The following is a 20454-nucleotide window of genomic DNA, read 5'->3' on the forward strand; positions in this document are numbered from 1 at the left end:
AGGGGGCGATATGCTGTGCCCCAACCAATAAGGGTCCAGCCAGCCCAAAACATATGGCTATTTCTGTGCCGTCCTCCCTGACCTATTATGTTTATGGGCAAGGTAACATTTTACTAAGAGTCTCAATGTGCCCATGGAACATGATATAAACAATGGTCATCCCTCCGCATGCAACGGTGTGTGTGGGCGGTTGCGTAACCCCGAAATATCCAAGAGAGCTGAGAAATTGACCTCAAGATGGACACAGGTCATAGGTCAATTGGTTTAAGGGTGGCAGAGATCTCTGCCGCTTCGGCTTCTTCCTTGCCTAAGTCACCTCTCAGAACTTCATCGATAAAAAAGAACTAAAAGTTTCATAAGTATTAGAATTGTCTGACTGGTCGCAGCCTTGTCACATGGTGCGGAGATGGAGAAAGAAAAACTGATCTTTTTTTTTTTTTTTAATACCATGTTTATTGGACGAGGGGCGATTTTTGTCTTATTTTGGATGATCATGATGACCAGAACATGACGCTCCGGATTTAAGGAAATGTTTGGGTCGCCCTCTGGCATTTACACAGAGGTTCTCAACAGTGAAAATCCCAGATAGATCCTTTGGATTATAGCATCATATTAGCGTAACATCATATTATTGACCCCCTCCAGCAGTAATGAGGGTTGATGTTCCCTCGTAGCAAGGAGGGCGGCAACATAGTGACCCCATATGTGAGAAGTCTCCGAGACCTCTTGTCCGTCAACGCAGACGATCTGCGGGGTGTAAACTCGGTGATTCATCACTTCCGATGCCTCCTGCAGCAACGCACCTGGGACTAACAGCTGCCAGACCGACCCGCCGGACGCTAATTATGGCATGAATCCCCGGATCGTCGCCCACGTGCAGAGGAATGTGGCTACGTCACCCCTGGGTATAGTAACATCGGGCCATTGTGCGGACTCACCGCTGGAAGATGCATTTCTTCAGGTCTAGACCATCGTCCAGGTCCTCCTCATTAGCCAGCAGCAGAAGTCGGGACCCGCTGTTGTCCACTCCAATGAAATCTCGCTCCTCCACTGACAACGAGAAGAAGAACGGGTAATAGCAGTGAATTACAGGAGTCAGATTCAGAATACAAACTGCTGTACAGGTGTGCGGACAGGATCCATATAATACATTGCTGAATTTGTTTAAAAAAAAAACACATTTAAAACTTTTTTTTTAAAAAAAAAGACACATATAGATGGAGAAAGAACATTTTTCTTTTCTGTTGCAAAACATCAACAAGCTGCTATTGACGGATCTGCTGCTCTTATTGTGCTTCTCATGTTTAGAGATTTTATATATTAGGCATCAAAATTATTATATATTAGGCATCAAAACGATGAACTTTTTTGTTAAGTATATAATTCCACATGTGTTAATTCATAGTTTTGATGCCTTCAGTGTGAATGTACAATTTTCATAGATTTGAAACTACAGAAAAATCTTTAAATGAGAAGGTGTGTCCAAACTTTTGGTCTGTACTATATATATATATATATATATATATATATATATATATATATATATATATATATATATATACATACATACATATGTATATATACACATTCTGCTCAAAGAAATAAAGGGAACACTTAACCAACAGAATATAACTCCCAAGTAAATTAGACTTCTGTGAAATCAAACTGTCCACTTAGGAAGCAACACTGATTGACAATCAATTTCACATGCTGTTGTGCAAATGGAATAGACAATAGATGGAAATTATTGGCAATTATTAAGACACCCTCAATAAAGGAGTGGTTCTGCAGGTGGGGACCACAGACCACATCTCAGTACCAATGCTTTCTGGCTGATGTTTTGGTCACTTTTGAACGTTGGTTGTGCTTTCACACTCGTGGTAGCATGAGACGGACTCTACAACCCACAGAAGTTGCTCAGGTAGTGCAGCTCATCCAGGATGGCACATCAATGTGAGCTGTGGCAAGAAGGTTTGCTGTGTCTGTCAGCGTAGTGGCATTGAAGCTATGGATAGGCCCGCCCGTTCCCCAGACCCGAATCCGATTGAGCACATCTGGGACATCATGTCTCGCTCCATCCACCAACGTCACGTTGCACCACAGACCGTCCAGGAGTTGTCGGATGCTTTAGTCCAGGTCTGGGAGGAGATCCCACCGGAGACCATCCGCAACCTCATCAGGAGCATGCCCAGGCATTGTAGGGAAGTCATACAGGCACGTGGAGGCCACACACAATATTGAGACTCATTTTGACTTGTTTTAAGGACATTACATCAAAGTTGGATCAGCCTGTAGTGTGTTTTTCCACTTTCATTTTGGGGGTGACTCCAAATCTAGGGCTCCATTGGTTAATAAATTTGATTTCCATTGATGATTTTTGTGTGATTTTGTTGTCAGCACATTCAACTTAGTACAGAACAAAGTATATACACACACACATACAGACCAAAAGTTTGGACACGCCTTCTCATTTAAAGATTTTTCTGTATTTTCATAACTATGAAAATTGTACATTCACACTGAAGGCATCAAAACTATGAATTAACACATGTGGAATTATATACTTAACAAAAAAGTGTGAAACAACTGAAAATATGTCTTATATTCTAGGTTCTTCAAAGTAGCCACCTTTTGCTTTGATGACGGCTTTGCACACTCTTGGCATTCTCTTGATGAGCTTCAAGAGGTAGTCACCGGAAATGGTTTTCACTTCACAGGTGTGCCCTGTCAGGTTTAATAAGTGGGATTTCTTGCCTTATAAATGGGGTTGGGACCATCAGTTGTGTTGTGCAGAAGTCTGGTGGATACACAGCTGACAGTCCTACTGAATAGACTGTTAGAATTTGTATTATGGCAAGTAAAAAGCAGCTAAGTAAAGAAAAACGAGCAGCCATCATTACTTTAAGAAATGAAGGTCAGTCAGTCCGAAAAACTGGGAAACTTTGAAAGTGTCCCCAAGTGCAGTTGCAAAAACCATCAAGAGCTACAAAGAAACTGGCTCACATGAGGACCGCCCCAGGAAAGGAAGACCAAGAGTCACCTCTGCTTCTGAGGATAAGTTTATCCGAGTCACCAGCCTCAGAAATCGCAGGTTAACAGCAGCTCAGATTAGAGACCAGGTCAATGCCACACAGAGTTCTAGCAGCAGACACATCTCTTCAACAACTGTTAAGAGGAGACTTTGTGCAGAAGGCCTTCATGGTAAAATAGCTGCTAGGAAACCACTGCTAAGGACAGGCAACAAGCAGAAGAGACTTGTTTGGGCTAAAGAACACAAGGAATGGACATTAGACCAGTGGAAATCTGTGCTTTGGTCTGATGAGTCCAAATTTGAGATCTTTGGTTCCAACCACCGTGTCTTTGTGCGACGCAGAAAAGGTGAACGGATGGACTCTACATGCCTGGTTCCCACCGTGAAGCATGGAGGAGGAGGTGTGATGGTGTGGGGGGGCTTTGCTGGTGACACTGTTGGGGATTTATTCAAAATTTAAGGCATACTGAACCAGCATGGCTACCACAGCATCTTGCAGCGGCATGCTATTCCATCTGGTTTGCGTTTAGTTGGACCATCATTTATTTTTCAACAGGACAATGACCCCAAACACACCTCCAGGCTGTGTAAGGGATATTTGACCAAGAAGGAGAGTGATGGGGTGCTACGCCAGATGACCTGGCCTCCACAGTCACCAGACCTGAACCCAATCGAGATGGTTTGGGGTGAGCTGGACGCAGAGTGAAGGCAAAAGGGCCAACAAGTGCTAAGCATCTCTGGGAACTCCTTCAAGATTGTTGGAAGACCATTTCCGGTGACTACCTCTTGAAGCTCATCAAGAGAATGCCAAGAGTGTGCAAAGCAGTCATCAAAGCAAAAGGTGGCTACTTTGAAGAACCTAGAATATAAGACATATTTTCAGTTGTTTCACACTTTTTTGTTAAGTATATAATTCCACATGTGTTAATTCATAGTTTTGATGCCTTCAGTGTGAATGTACAATTTTCATAGTCATGAAAATACAGAAAAATCTTTAAATGAGAAGGTGTGTCCAAACTTTTGGTCTGTACTGTACACTTAAATGTTTCAGATCACAAAACAAAAAGTCAAATATAACACAAGTAATCACAAAATCCAATTTTTGAATGAAGGTCTTTATTATTAAGGGAAAAACAAATCCAAACCTACAGGGTCCTGTGTGAAAAAGTGATTGTCCCCCTTAAAACATAAATTATCTGTGGTTTATCACATCTTTGGGAAGCTGAGTTCAATTTCCCTAGCCACACACAGGCCTGATCACTGCCACACCTGTTCTCAATCAAGAAATCACTTAAATAGGACCTGCCTGACAAAGTGAAGCAGATCAAAAGATCCTCAAAAGCTAGACATCATGCTGAGATCCAAAAACATTCAGGAACAAATGAGAAACAAAGTAATTAAGATCTATCAGTCTGGAAAAGGTTATGAAGCCATTTTTAAAGCTTTGGGACTCAAGCGAACCACAGTAAGAGCTGTTATCCACAAATGGTGAAAACATGGAACAGCGGTCAACCTTCCCAGGAGTGGCTGGCCGACCAAAATTACCCCAAGAGTGCAGCGATGACTCATCCAAGAGGTCACAAAAGACCCCACAACAACATCCAAAGAACTGTAGACCTCACTTGACTCAGTTAAGGTCAATGTTCCTGACTCCACCATAAGAAAGAGACAGGGCAAAAATGACATGCATGGCAGAGGTCCAAGACGAAAACCACTGCTGAGCAATAAGAACATAAAGGCTCGTCTCAGTTTTGCCAGAAAACATCTTGATGATCGCCAAGACTTTTGGGAGAATGCTCTGTGGACTGACGGGACAAAAGTTGAACTTCTTGAAAGGTGTATGTCCCATTACATCTGGCGGAGAAGTAATACAGCATTTCAGAAAAGGAACATCATATCAACAGTAAAATATGGTGGTGGTAGTGCGATGGTCTAGGGCTATTTTGCTGCTTCATGACCTGGAAGACTTTCTGTGGTAAATGGAACCATGAATTCTGCTGTGTACCAAAAAATCCTGAAGGAGAATGTCCGGCCTTCTGTTCGTGACCTCAAGCTGAAGTGTACTTGGGGTTATGAAGCAGGACAATGATCCAAAAAGCACCAGCAAGTCCACCTCTGAATGGCTTAAGAAAAGCAAAATTAAGACTTTGGAGTGGCCTAGTCAAAGTCCTGACCTTAATCTTGTAGAGATGCTGTGGCAGGACCTTAAAAAGGCGGTTCATCCTCTGAAACCCTCCAATGTGTCTGAATTACAACAATTTTGCAAAGATGAGTGGCCAAAATTCCTCCAGAGGGTTGTACAAGACTCATTGCCAGTTATCGCAAATGCTTGAAGCAGTTGTTACTGCTAAGGGCCCAACCAGTTATTAGGTTTGGGGGGCAATCACTTTTTCACACAGGGCCCTGTAGGTTTGGATTTATTTTTCCCTTAATAATAAAGACCTTCATTAACGCAGCGCTGGATCCACTGTACAATGAATACCGATGGCATCCGACCGCCACTCACCGGCCTTCTGCTTCCCTTTCTGTCCGGGGACGTGCTCACTAGGCTCTGGCGCTTTCCGCATCAGCATGGCGAGCGTGGCGTTGTGAGCCCGAAACAAGTCCACAACTTCATGCAAAGCAACTTCTGTGATGAGGTCGCAGCTGAGCACCAGGACGTCGCTCTAGTGTAAATCAAAGGAGTCAGACAAGAGTCAAAATACATCTCCCAAATATCTGATTCATGGTCATTTGCAGTAAGCAGCTCCATTCACATCCAGAGCTCCATTCACAATGCTTATATTTCAGTCACATCCGGAGCCACATTCATTCCAGAACAACCTTTACTGAGCTTATACTCCAGTCACATCCAGAGCTGCATTCACAATGTTTATACTCCAGTCACATCCAGAACAACTTTTACTGAGCTTATACTCCAGTCACATTCAGAGCTGCATTCACAATGTTTATACTCCAGTCACATCCAGAACAACCTTTACTGAGCTTATACTCCAGTCACATCCAGAGCTGCATTCACAATGTTTATACTCCAGTCACATCCAGAGCAGCCTTTACTGAGCTTGTACTTCAGTCACATCCAGAGTTTCATTCTCCTCCAGAGCTACATTCACAATGCAAATACTCCAGTCACATCCAGAGCTGCATTAACTTTCAGAGCAACAATCACATGGCTAATACTTCACTATCTTAATAAATCAGGAACACAGTAATATAAGTAAAAGTCAATTCCAGCTGCGTGAGGCATCATACGGACATCGTGCTTTTGTCATGTGAGAAAAAAAACAAACCCTTTATCATTAACTGCGCTGGTCCCGATCTTCATCTATTTTCACCTGTGTTACTTTTTACCATCAATGTGTCGTCGGTTTTTCCTCATATATAATAATAATAATAGTATATGTTCCAGCTTCTCCCACCCATACAGAGTCACCATTTTGCCATCAGTCCAGTGGGCTGTGCTGCGAGCAGACACTGGAACAGCAGCGCAAGACATGGTCAGAGCTCTGGCAGATACAGGAGGCCGCAGTCCTGGGGGGGGGGGTTACCTTTATCTTTGAGTAGATGTGTCGCAGAGAGTCCGCGGTGCCCCTCTCTGACGCCTTATCATCGGGCAGGCACACCACCTCCACCTTCATTTTAATTTTCATGTCTGGGATGCATTTCTGAACTTCTCGAGTCGTCACTACAATGACCTCTGAGAGCAAAGAAACCACACGTTAACCTTTAATCGGATCTCGTAAAAAGAGTTTTCTGTTTGTTTGTTTTTTTCAGCAAACCCTCGTTATCCTGCTGTCATTTGTTTTAAAAACAAACTGTGCTTTACACACCCTCCCCAGGGTTCAGCACTGAGTCTCTGCAATTTTCTGCAGAGCTGAAGTCACGCTGAAAACGCTGCTGCCAATCAGAGGTACTGCACAAGTTGACCGCACGGGCCGCTGAGCTCACTGATTGGCTGCACCGCTGTCAACAAGATGTCAGTTGTAGACAATAACAGACACCAGACTTAGCTAGGGAACAGAAGTTTTCTGAAACTGTAAAACCCCTCTAAACATAAAAAAAAAAAGGGAAAAAAGAAGGAAAGAAAAAAGGGAAAGAAAGAAAAAAAAGGAAAAATAAATGAAGGAAAAAAAAGAAGAAGGGAAAACAAGAAGGAAAGAAAAGAAAGAAAAAGAGAAAAAAAACCTTTAATGTTTTATTCACCTGTTAGGCTGTGTGCCCACGATGCGTTTTTTAAGCGTTTCCGCAGCGGCAAAAACGCTGCAGAAACACTTAAAAAACGCATGGTAGAAGGCCTGCCATGTTCCCCAATGATAATCCGCATGTGCTGTGCACATGATGCGGAAATTTCCGCTGCGGATTATCATTGCGGAAAAAAAAACAGCATTACCAATTATTTTGCGGAAGTGCTGCGTTTTCGCCGCCATTGACTTGCATTGAAACGCATGGATTCCGCATCACTGGATCTGTACATGAGGATTCCATGCATTCCAATGTGCGGATGGTACCCGGGTCTAGAGGAGAGGAGACTCTCCTCCGGTCCCGGGTACCATAGTACCTGTGAAAAAAAGAATAAAATAAAAAATAAATGTTATATTTACCTTCTGGCGGCCCCTGCTGCGCTCGTCCTCCCTTGCCGGCAGATCGCGGTGGACTGAAGGACTTGAGCTGACGTCATAGTCATGTGACGGCAGATCCTTCAGTGCAGTGTACCCGATCTGCCGGCAGTCAGGACGGAGCGAAGTAAGACTGCGGGGGCCATCAGAAAGTAAGTATAGATTTATTTTTTTTATTTTTTACCATTCTTTAAGGTCACACTATAAAAATCCATGCTGTTTGCATGGATTTATATAGTGTGACCAAGTTGTCAAGCACTTTCCAAGTGATGCTAAAATCGCCTGGAAAGCGCTTGTCAACCCGCATGCAGAAATGCAAGTGAAGAACGCTTCACATCCGCATGTCCCTGGCAGGAAAAACGCATGTACAATCCGCACGTGCAATCCGCACGTCCAATCCGCACGTCCAATCCACACGTGCAATCCACACGTGCAATCCACACGTGCAATCCACACGTGCAATCCGCATGTCCAATCCGCATGCGTTTTTTCTGACAGGGAGAAGCAGAAACGCTCAGGAAAAATCCAGAGCACTTCTGTATCGTGGGCACATAGTCTGAGTCTGTTTCTGGGAAAGCTGGATGACAACCATTATAGCTGTTACCTCTCCTGCAGGCGATCGCCCAGTCATGTGACAGCAGGTGATCGGAGGATGTATTCCAGCATGACTAGATACATTAACCAGACAGAAACCCTGGAGAGTTGGGTGACCACCACTGTGGTAGCTGTACTGATAGCCATGTTGGTTGTCACCAGATTTCCCAAGAGCCATGTGATCATTGTTTGCAGTAAATGTGACTGCAGCAGGACTCACCCTCAAATCCTGCCCGCTCCAGCATGTTCAGCGGGTACCACAGCAGAGGCTTATTGCCCACAGGGAGCAGCGGCTTGGGTATACTGGTGGTGAGGTCCTGCATCCGGGACCCCCCATACACCGCCATCACCACCGCCTGTAACTCCACTGCCATCCTGTAGGGGGGGGCAGCAAGAAACAACATTACATCCATAAATCATCATCCAAATCCTCAATTATTAAAGGGCCGGCGAATAACGCGTCAGGCTACAGTGAAGCAGCCTTCAGACAGGGTTTCTGTGTCACTTCATGACATCTCTGATTACTTCCAGGGAACGTGAACCTTCTTGTGGAGTCCAAATACTGAAAATCTAATAGTTCACGCTGTTTTTTTTTATTTATTATGAATATTAAGGAAGATATTAAATCCGTGCCATTGTTTCCATTCACAGTAACCAAGCAGAGTTCTCTGAAAAGTTTGTTACAAAGTTGCAGAACTATTTCTTATCCGGTCAGGAGGGCGATTCTCTCCAGATGTCGGAGCGACACGGACAGACACATGGGATGTGAGCTCAGTTTGGCGGTGATATATAGTGTCCACAATGGTGGGGGGCTAATAACTATGACGAGACCCACTGTCTGGTGCCAGAACTGCTGGGACTTGTAGTCCACAGCTGGAGAACCCACATTACAATACAGGAAGGTTCTGTTGACTGCTGGGACTTGTAGTTGCTTGCACTGCTTCTCTAGAGTGAATCTGGCAGGGGAGGCATGCTGGGGCTTGTAGTCGCCGCATAGTGATAGATAACAGATCGCTCAGTGGCAGGAAGAGCGTATACACTGAGCGGGCGGACTTTTGTCACCCCCTGCCTCACTGACAGCGCTATAACACCCAGGCCGGAGCCCGCGGGCGAGTGACCCGGTACCTGTCAGGCTGCACCGGTCCCGGCTCCTGTAGATTCCACAGTTCCGGCGATGGAGGACGGATCCCGCTCAGGGACAAAAAGAACGTCAACGCGAACACCGACCACGTGTTCTCCACGTGCTGTGTACAGTTTGCTGTCATGTGACCATAATGTCTGTGCTATTATCATCATTATTTATCACTGTTCTTACCATTATGAATATATTTTTGTTTATGACATGTAGGGGTCGCACCCCTGAGACCCATCCTCTAAATAAGCCCCTTTAAAAAAAAAAAGTCCTAACTTTGTACTTTCCATTTTTTATTGCTTTCTTGTATTTTCTTTTTTTTTGTGCCATTATTTTTTTGGGGAACATGTAATGTATTCAATAACTTTTAGTAATTTTTGAGCTGAAAGAATGAAAAAAAAAACGGAATTTCCTCTTGCTTTTTGGAATTGTGTGGGCGCTGTGCATAACATAATTCTATTCTTCATGCAGTTACAATTTTCAGTGTGTTATATCTAGCAGTAGCATGCTTATGTTTTATCTATCAGTAGTATGCTCTATGTTTTATCTAGCAGTAGCATGCTCTATGTTTTATCTATCAGTAGCATGCTCTATGTTTTATCTATCAGTAGGATGCTCTATGTTTTATCTAGCAGTAGCATGCTCTATGTTTTATCTAGCAGTAGCATGCTCTATGTTTTATCTATCAGTAGGATGCTCTATGTTTTATCTATCAGTAGGATGCTCTATGTTTTATCTATCAGTAGGATGCTTTATGTTTTATCTATCAGTAGCATGCTCTATGTTTTATCTATCAGTAGGATGCTCTATGTTTTATCTATCAGTAGGATGCTCTATGTTTTATCTATCAGTAGTATGCTCTATGTTTTATCTAGCAGTAGCATGCTCTATGTTTTATCTATCAGTAGCATGCTCTATGTTTTATCTATCAGTAGGATGCTCTATGTTTTATCTAGCAGTAGCATGCTCTATGTTTTATCTATCAGTAGCATGCTCTATGTTTTATCTAGCAGTAGCATGCTCTATGTTTTATCTATCAGTAGCATGCTCTATGTTTTATCTAGCAGTAGCATGCTCTATGTTTTATCTATCAGTAGGATGCTTTATGTTTTATCTATCAGTAGCATGCTCTATGTTTTATCTATCAGTAGGATGCTCTATGTTTTATCTATCAGTAGGATGCTCTATGTTTTATCTATCAGTAGTATGCTCTATGTTTTATCTAGCAGTAGCATGCTCTATGTTTTATCTATCAGTAGTATGCTCTATGTTTTATCTAGCAGTAGCATGCTCTATGTTTTATCTATCAGTAGGATGCTCTATGTTTTATCTATCAGTAGGATGCTCTATGTTTTATCTAGCAGTAGCATGCTCTATGTTTTATCTATCAGTAGGATGCTCTATGTTTTATCTATCAGTAGCATGCTCTATGTTTTATCTATCAGTAGCATGCTCTATGTTTTATCTATCAGTAGCATGCTCTATGTTTTATCTATCAGTAGGATGCTCTATGTTTTATCTATCAGTAGGATGCTCTATGTTTTATCTAGCAGTAGCATGCTCTATGTTTTATCTATCAGTAGCATGCTCTATGTTTTATCTATCAGTAGCATGCTCTATGTTTTATCTATCAGTAGCATGCTCTATGTTTTATCTATCAGTAGCATGCTCTATGTTTTATCTATCAGTAGGATGCTCTATGTTTTATCTATCAGTAGCATGCTCTATGTTTTATCTATCAGTAGCATGCTCTATGTTTTATCTATCAGTAGCATGCTCTATGTTTTATCTATCAGTAGCATGCTCTATGTTTTATCTATCAGTAGCATGCTGTATGTTTTATCTATCAGTAGCATGCTGTATGTTTTATCTATCAGTAGCATGGTCTATGTTTTATCTATCAGTAGCATGCTCTATGTTTTATCTAGCAGTAGCATGCTCTATGTTTTATCTAGCAGTAGCATGCTCTATGTTTTATCTATCAGTAGGATGCTCTATGTTTTATCTATCAGTAGGATGCTTTATGTTTTATCTATCAGTAGCATGCTCTATGTTTTATCTATCAGTAGGATGCTCTATGTTTTATCTATCAGTAGGATGCTCTATGTTTTATCTATCAGTAGCATGCTCTATGTTTTATCTATCAGTAGCATGCTCTATGTTTTATCTAGCAGTAGCATGCTCTATGTTTTATCTATCAGTAGCATGCTCTATGTTTTATCTATCAGTAGGATGCTCTATGTTTTATCTATCAGTAGGATGCTTTATGTTTTATCTATCAGTAGCATGCTCTATGTTTTATCTATCAGTAGGATGCTCTATGTTTTATCTATCAGTAGGATGCTCTATGTTTTATCTATCAGTAGCATGCTCTATGTTTTATCTATCAGTAGGATGCTCTATGTTTTATCTATCAGTAGCATGCTCTATGTTTTATCTATCAGTAGGATGCTCTATGTTTTATCTATCAGTAGGATGCTCTATGTTATATCTAGCAGTAGCATGCTCTATGTTTTATCTATCAGTAGGATGCTCTATGTTTTATCTATCAGTAGCATGCTCTATGTTTTATCTATCAGTAGGATGCTCTATGTTTTATCTATCAGTAGGATGCTCTATGTTTTATCTATCAGTAGGATGCTCTATGTTTTATCTATCAGTAGGATGCTCTATGTTTTATCTATCAGTAGGATGCTCTATGTTTTATCTATCAGTAGCATGCTCTATGTTTTATCTATCAGTAGCATGCTCTATGTTTTATCTATCAGTAGGATGCTCTATGTTTTATCTATCAGTAGCATGCTCTATGTTTTATCTATCAGTAGGATGCTCTATGTTTTATCTATCAGTAGCATGCTCTATGTTTTATCTATCAGTAGGATGCTCTATGTTTTATCTATCAGTAGGATGCTCTATGTTTTATCTATCAGTAGGATGCTCTATGTTTTATCTATCAGTAGCATGCTCTATGTTTTATCTATCAGTAGGATGCTCTATGTTTTATCTATCAGTAGGATGCTCTATGTTTTATCTAGCAGTAGCATGCTCTATGTTTTATCTAGCAGTAGCATGCTCTATGTTTTATCTAGCAGTAGCATGCTCTATGTTTTATCTATCAGTAGGGTGCTCTATGTTTTATCTATCAGTAGGATGCTCTATGTTTTATCTATCAGTAGGATGCTCTATGTTTTATCTAGCAGTAGCATGCTCTATGTTTTATCTAGCAGTAGCATGCTCTATGTTTTATCTATCAGTAGGGTGCTCTATGTTTTATCTATCAGTAGGATGCTCTATGTTTTATCTAGCAGTAGCATGCTCTATGTTTTATCTAGCAGTAGCATGCTCTATGTTTTATCTATCAGTAGGGTGCTCTATGTTTTATCTATCAGTAGGATGCTCTATGTTTTATCTATCAGTAGGATGCTCTATGTTTTATCTAGCAGTAGCATGCTCTATGTTTTATCTAGCAGTAGGATGCTCTATGTTTTATCTATCAGTAGGGTGCTCTATGTTTTATCTATCAGTAGGATGCTCTATGTTTTATCTATCAGTAGGATGCTCTATGTTTTATCTATCAGTAGGATGCTCTATGTTTTATCTAGCAGTAGCATGCTCTATGTTTTATCTATCAGTAGCATGCTCTATGTTTTATCTATCAGTAGGATGCTCTATGTTTTATCTATCAGTAGGATGCTCTATGTTTTATCTATCAGTAGGATGCTCTATGTTTTATCTATCAGTAGGATGCTCTATGTTTTATCTATCAGTAGCATGCTCTATGTTTTATCTATCAGTAGCATGCTCTATGTTTTATCTATCAGTAGGATGCTCTATGTTTTATCTATCAGTAGCATGCTCTATGTTTTATCTATCAGTAGGATGCTCTATGTTTTATCTATCAGTAGCATGCTCTATGTTTTATCTATCAGTAGGATGCTCTATGTTTTATCTATCAGTAGCATGCTCTATGTTTTATCTATCAGTAGCATGCTCTATGTTTTATCTATCAGTAGGATGCTCTATGTTTTATCTATCAGTAGGATGCTCTATGTTTTATCTATCAGTAGGATGCTCTATGTTTTATCTATCAGTAGGATGCTCTATGTTTTATCTATCAGTAGGATGCTCTATGTTTTATCTATCAGTAGGATGCTCTATGTTTTATCTATCAGTAGGATGCTTTGTGTGTTTTATATTAGTAGAGTGCACTGTGTGGTATACAACACACATAACACGCTACTGATAGATACAACAGAAAATTATACTGATATTCAACACACAGAGCACTCTACTGATATAACAGAACATTATACTGATATTCAACACACAGAGCACACTACTGATATAACAGAACATTATACTGATATACAACACACAGAGTACTCTACTGATATAACAGAACACTCTACTGATATTCAACACACAGAGCACTCTACTGATATAACAGAATATTATACTGATATACAACACACAGAGCACTCTACTGATATAACAACATTCTACTGATCTACAACACACAGAGCACTCTACTGATATAACAGAACACTCTACTGATATACAACACAAAGAGTACTCTACTGATAGAACAGAACATTCTACTGATCTACAACACACAGAGCACTCTACTGATATAACAGAACATTCTACTGATCTACAACACACAGAGCACTCTACTGATATAACAGAACACTCTACTGATATACAACACACAGAGTACTCTACTGATAGAACAGAACATTATACTGATATACAACACACAGAGCACTCTACTGATATAACAGAACACTCTACTGATATTCAACACACAGAGCACTCTACTGACATAACAGAACATTATACTGATATACAACACACAGAGCACTCTACTGATATAACAACTTTCTACTGATCTACAACACACAGAGCACTCTACTGATATAACAGAACACTCTACTGATAAACAACACACAGAGTACTCTACTGATAGAACAGAACATTCTACTGATCTACAACACACAGAGCACTCTACTGATATAACAGAACATTCTACTGATCTACAACACACAGAGCACTCTACTGATATAACAGAACACTCTACTGATATACAACACACAGAGTACTCTACTGATATAACAGAACATTATACTGATATACAACACACAGAGCACTCTACTGATATAACAGAACACTCTACTGATATTCAACACACAGAGCACTCTACTGATATAACAGAACATTATACTGATATACAACACACAGAGCACTCTACTGATATAACAACATTCTACTGATCTACAACACACAGAGCACTCTACTGATATAACAGAACACTCTACTGATATACAACACACAGAGTACTCTACTGATAGAACAGAACATTCTACTGATCTACAACACACAGAGCACTCTACTGATATAACATAACATTCTACTGATCTACAACACACAGAGCACTCTACTGATATAACAGAACACTCTACTGATATACAACACACAGAGTACTCTACTGATAGAACAGAACATTCTACTGATCTACAACACACAGAGCACTCTACTGATATAACAGAACATTCTACTGATCTACAACACACAGAGCACTCTACTGATATAACAGAACATTCTACTGATCTACAACACACAGAGCACTCTACTGATATAACAGAACATTATACTGATATACAACACACAGAGCACTCTACTGATATAACAGAACATTATACTGATCTACAACACATAGAGCACTCTACTGATATAACAGAACACTCTACTGATATACAACACACAGAGTACTCTACTGATAGAACAGAACATTCTACTGATCTACAACACACAGAGCACTCTACTGATATAACATAACATTCTACTGATCTACAACACACAGAGCACTCTACTGATATAACAGAACATTATACTGATATACAACACACAGAGTACTCTACTGATATAACAGAACACTCTACTGATATTCAACACACAGAGCACTCTACTGATATAACAGAACATTATACTGATATACAACACACAGAGCACTCTACTGATATAACAGAACACTACTGATATACAACACAAAGAGTACTCTACTGATAGAACAGAACATTCTACTGATCTACAACACACAGAGCACTCTACTGATATAACAGAACATTCTACTGATCTACAACACACAGAGCACTCTACTGATATAACAGAACACTCTACTGATATACAACACACAGAGTACTCTACTGATATAACAGAACATTATACTGATATACAACACACAGAGCACTCTACTGATATAACAGAACACTCTACTGATATTCAACACACAGAGCACTCTACTGATATAACAGAACATTATACTGATATACAACACACAGAGCACTCTACTGATATAACAACATTCTACTGATCTACAACACACAGAGCACTCTACTGATATAACAGAACACTCTACTGATATACAACACACAGAGTACTCTACTGATAGAACAGAACATTCTACTGATCTACAACACACAGAGCACTCTACTGATATAACAGAACATTCTACTGATCTACAATACACAGAGCACTCTACTGATATAACAGAACACTCTACTGATATACAACACACAGAGTACTCTACTGATAGAACAGAACATTCTACTGATCTACAACACACAGAGCACTCTACTGATATAACAGAACATTCTACTGATCTACAACACACAGAGCACTCTACTGATATAACAGAACATTCTACTGATCTACAACACACAGAGCACTCTACTGATATAACAGAACATTATACTGATATACAACACACAGAGCACTCTACCGATATAACAGAACATTCTACTGATCTACAACACACAGAGCACTCTACTTATATAACAGAACATTATACTGATCTACAACACACAGAGCACTCTACTGATATAACAGAACATTCTACTGATCTACAACACACAGAGCACTCTACTGATATAACAGAACATTCTACTGATATACAACACACAGAGCATTCTACTGATATAACAGAACATTATACTGATATACAACACACAAAGTACTCTACTGATATAACAGAACATTATACTGATCTACAACACACAGAGCACTCTACTGATATAACAGAACACTCTACTGATATACAACACACAGAGTACTCTACTGATAGAACAGAACATTCTACTGATCTACAACACACAGAGCACTCTACTGATATAACAGAACATTCTACTGATCTACAACACACAGAGCACTCTACTGATATAACAGAACACTCTACTGATATACAACACACATAGTACTCTACTGATAGAACAGAACATTCTACTGATCTACAACACACAGAGCACTCTACTGATAGAACAGAACATTCTACTGATCTATAACACACAGAGCACTCTACTGATATAACAACATTCTACTGATCTACAACACACAGAGCACTCTACTGATATAACAACATTCTACTGATCTACAACACACAGAGCACTCTACTGATATAACAGAACATTATACTGATATACAACACACAGAGTACTCTACTGATATAACAGAACACTCTACTGATATTCAACACACAGAGCACTCTACTGATATAACAGAACATTATACTGATATACAACACACAGAGCACTCTACTGATATAACAACTTTCTACTGATCTACAACACACAGAGCACTCTACTGATATAACAGAACACTCTACTGATATACAACACACAGAGTACTCTACTGATAGAACAGAACATTCTACTGATCTACAACACACAGAGCACTCTACTGATATAACAGAACATTCTACTGATCTACAACACACAGAGCACTCTACTGATATAACAGAACACTCTACTGATATACAACACACAGAGTACTCTACTGATAGAACAGAACATTCTACTGATCTACAACACACAGAGCACTCTACTGATATAACAGAACATTATACTGATATACAACACACAGAGTACTCTACTGATATAACAGAACACTCTACTGATATTCAACACACAGAGCACTCTACTGATATAACAGAACATTATACTGATATACAACACACAGAGCACTCTACTGATATAACAGATCATTATACTGATATACAACACACAGAATACTCTACTGATAGAACAGAACATTCTACTGATATACAACACTAAGAGCACTCTACTGATATAACAGAACATTCTACTGATCTACAACACACAGAGCACTCTACTGATATAATAGAACATTATACGGAGCTACAACACACGGAGCACTCTACTGATACAACAGAACATTCTACTGATCTACAACACACAGAGTACTCTACTGATTTAACAGAACAGTCTACTGATCTACAACACACAGAGCACTCTAATGATATAACAGAACATTATACTGATATACAACACACAGAATACTCTACTGATAGAACAGAACATTCTACTGATATACAACACTAAGAGCACTCTACTGATATAACAGAACATTCTACTGATCTACAACACACAGAGCACTCTACTGATATAATAGAACATTATACTGAGCTACAACACACGGAGCACTCTACTGATACAACAGAACATTCTACTGATCTACAACCCACAGAGCACTCTAATGATATAACAGAACATTATACTGATATACAACACACAGAACACTCTACTGATAGAACAGAACATTATACTGATATACAACACACAGAATACTCTACTGATAGAACAGAACATTCTACTGATATACAACACTAAGAGCACTCTACTGATATAACAGAACATTCTACTGATATACAACACTAAGAGCCCTCTACTGATATAACAGAACATTCTACTGATCTACAACACACAGAGCACTCTACTGATATAATAGAACATTATACTGAGCTACAACACACGGAGCACTCTACTGATACAACAGAACATTCTACTGATCTACAACACACAGAGTACTCTACTGATTTAACAGAACAGTCTACTGATCTACAACACACAGAGCACTCTAATGATATAACAGAACATTATACTGATATACAACACACAGAACGCTCTACTGATAGAACAGAACATTATACTGATATACAACACACAGAATACTCTACTGATAGAACAGAACATTCTACTGATATACAACACTAAGAGCACTCTAATGATATAACAGAACATTCTACTGATCTACAACACACAGAGCACTCTACTGATATAACAGAACATTATACTGAGCTACAACACACGGAGCACTCTACTGATATAACAACATTCTACTGATCTACAACACACAGAGCACTCTAATGATATAACAGAACATTATACTGATATACAACACACAGAATACTCTACTGATATAACAGAACATTCTACTGATATACAACACTCAGAGCACTCTACTGATATAACAGAACATTCTAATGATCTACAACACACAGAGCACTCTACCGATATAACAGAACATTATACTGAGCTGCAACACACGGAGCACTCTACTGATATAACAGAACATTCTACTGATCTACAACACACAGAGTACTCTACTGATTTAACAGAACAGTCTACTGATCTACAACACACAGAGCACTCTAATGATATAACAGAACATTATACTGATATACAACACACAGAATACTCTACTGATAGAACAGAACATTCTACTGATATACAACACTAAGAGCACTCTACTGATATAACAGAACATTCTACTGATCTACAACACACAGAGCACTCTACTGATGTAATAGAACATTATACTGAGCTACAACACACGGAGCACTCTACTGATACAACAGAACATTCTACTGATCTACAACACACAGAGTACTCTACTGATATAACAGAACAGTCTACTGATCTACAACACACAGAGCACTCTACTGATATAACAGAACATTATACTGATATACAACACACAGAGCACTCTACCGATATAACAGAACATTCTACTGATCTACAACACACAGAGCACTCTACTGATATAACAGAACATTATAATGATCTACAACACACAGAGCACTCTACTGATATAACAGAACATTCTACTGATATACAACACACAGAGCATTCTACTGATATAACAGAACATTATACTGATATACAACACACAGAGTACTCTACTGATATAACAGAACATTATACTGATCTACAACACATAGAGCACTCTACTGATATAACAGAACACTCTACTGATATACAACACACAGAGTACTCTACTGATAGAACAGAACATTCTACTGATCTACAACACACAAAGCACTCTACTGATATAACAGAACATTCTACTGATCTACAACACACAGAGCACTCTACTGATATAACATAACATTCTACTGATCTACAACACACAGAGCACTCTACTGATATAACAGAACATTATACTGATATACAACACACAGAGTACTCTACTGATATAACAGAACACTCTACTGATATTCAACACACAGAGCACTCTACTGATATAACAGAACATTATACTGATATACAACACACAGAGCACTCTACTGATATAACAACATTCTACTGATCTACAACACACAGAGCACTCTACTGATATAACAGAACACTACTGATATACAACACAAAGAATACTCTACTGATAGAACAGAACATTCTACTGATCTACAACACACAGAGCACTCTACTGATATAACAGAACATTCTACTTATCTACAACACACAGAGCACTCTACTGATATAACAGAACACTCTACTGATATACAACACACAGAGTACTCTACTGATATAACAGAACATTATACTGATATACAACACACAGAGCACTCTACTGATATAACAGAACACTCTACTGATATTCAACACACAGAGCACTCTACTGATATAACAGAACATTATACTGATATACAACACACAGAGCACTCTACTGATATAACAACATTCTACTGATCTACAACACACAGAGCACTCTACTGATATAACAGAACACTCTACTGATATACAACACACAGAGTACTCTACTGATAGAACAGAACATTCTACTGATCTACAACACACAGAGCACTCTACTGATATAACAGAACATTCTACTGATCTACAACACACAGAGCACTCTACTGATCTAACAGAACATTCTACTGATCTACAATACACAGAGCACTCTACTGATATAACAGAACATTATACTGATATACAACACACAGAGCACTC

At 39.4% G+C, this 20454-nt stretch overlaps 1 protein-coding gene across 2 annotated transcripts in view; it reads right to left on the reverse strand.

Moving 5' to 3' along the window:
* EIF2B3 (eukaryotic translation initiation factor 2B subunit gamma) overlaps window positions 1–9496 on the reverse strand; it is a 45635-nt gene extending 36139 nt beyond the window's left edge. For both annotated transcript variants that reach the window (XM_073643581.1, XM_073643580.1), the window contains exons 1-5: window positions 9367–9496; window positions 8462–8616; window positions 6580–6728; window positions 5538–5697; window positions 939–1050 (exon numbers count right to left, since the gene is read on the reverse strand). In XM_073643581.1, coding sequence (XP_073499682.1) covers window positions 939–1050; window positions 5538–5697; window positions 6580–6728; window positions 8462–8615 — 575 coding nt within the window. In that variant the 5' untranslated portion in view covers window position 8616; window positions 9367–9496. The remainder of the gene's footprint in view (window positions 1–938; window positions 1051–5537; window positions 5698–6579; window positions 6729–8461; window positions 8617–9366) is intronic.
* Between the last annotated feature and the right edge of the window lie 10958 nt (window positions 9497–20454).

Source organism: Phyllobates terribilis, unplaced genomic scaffold (assembly GCF_046119375.1).
Source record: "Phyllobates terribilis strain yellow unplaced genomic scaffold, ASM4611937v1 Scaffold_8__6_contigs__length_399053987, whole genome shotgun sequence".
Classification (NCBI taxonomy): Eukaryota; Metazoa; Chordata; class Amphibia; order Anura; family Dendrobatidae; genus Phyllobates; species Phyllobates terribilis.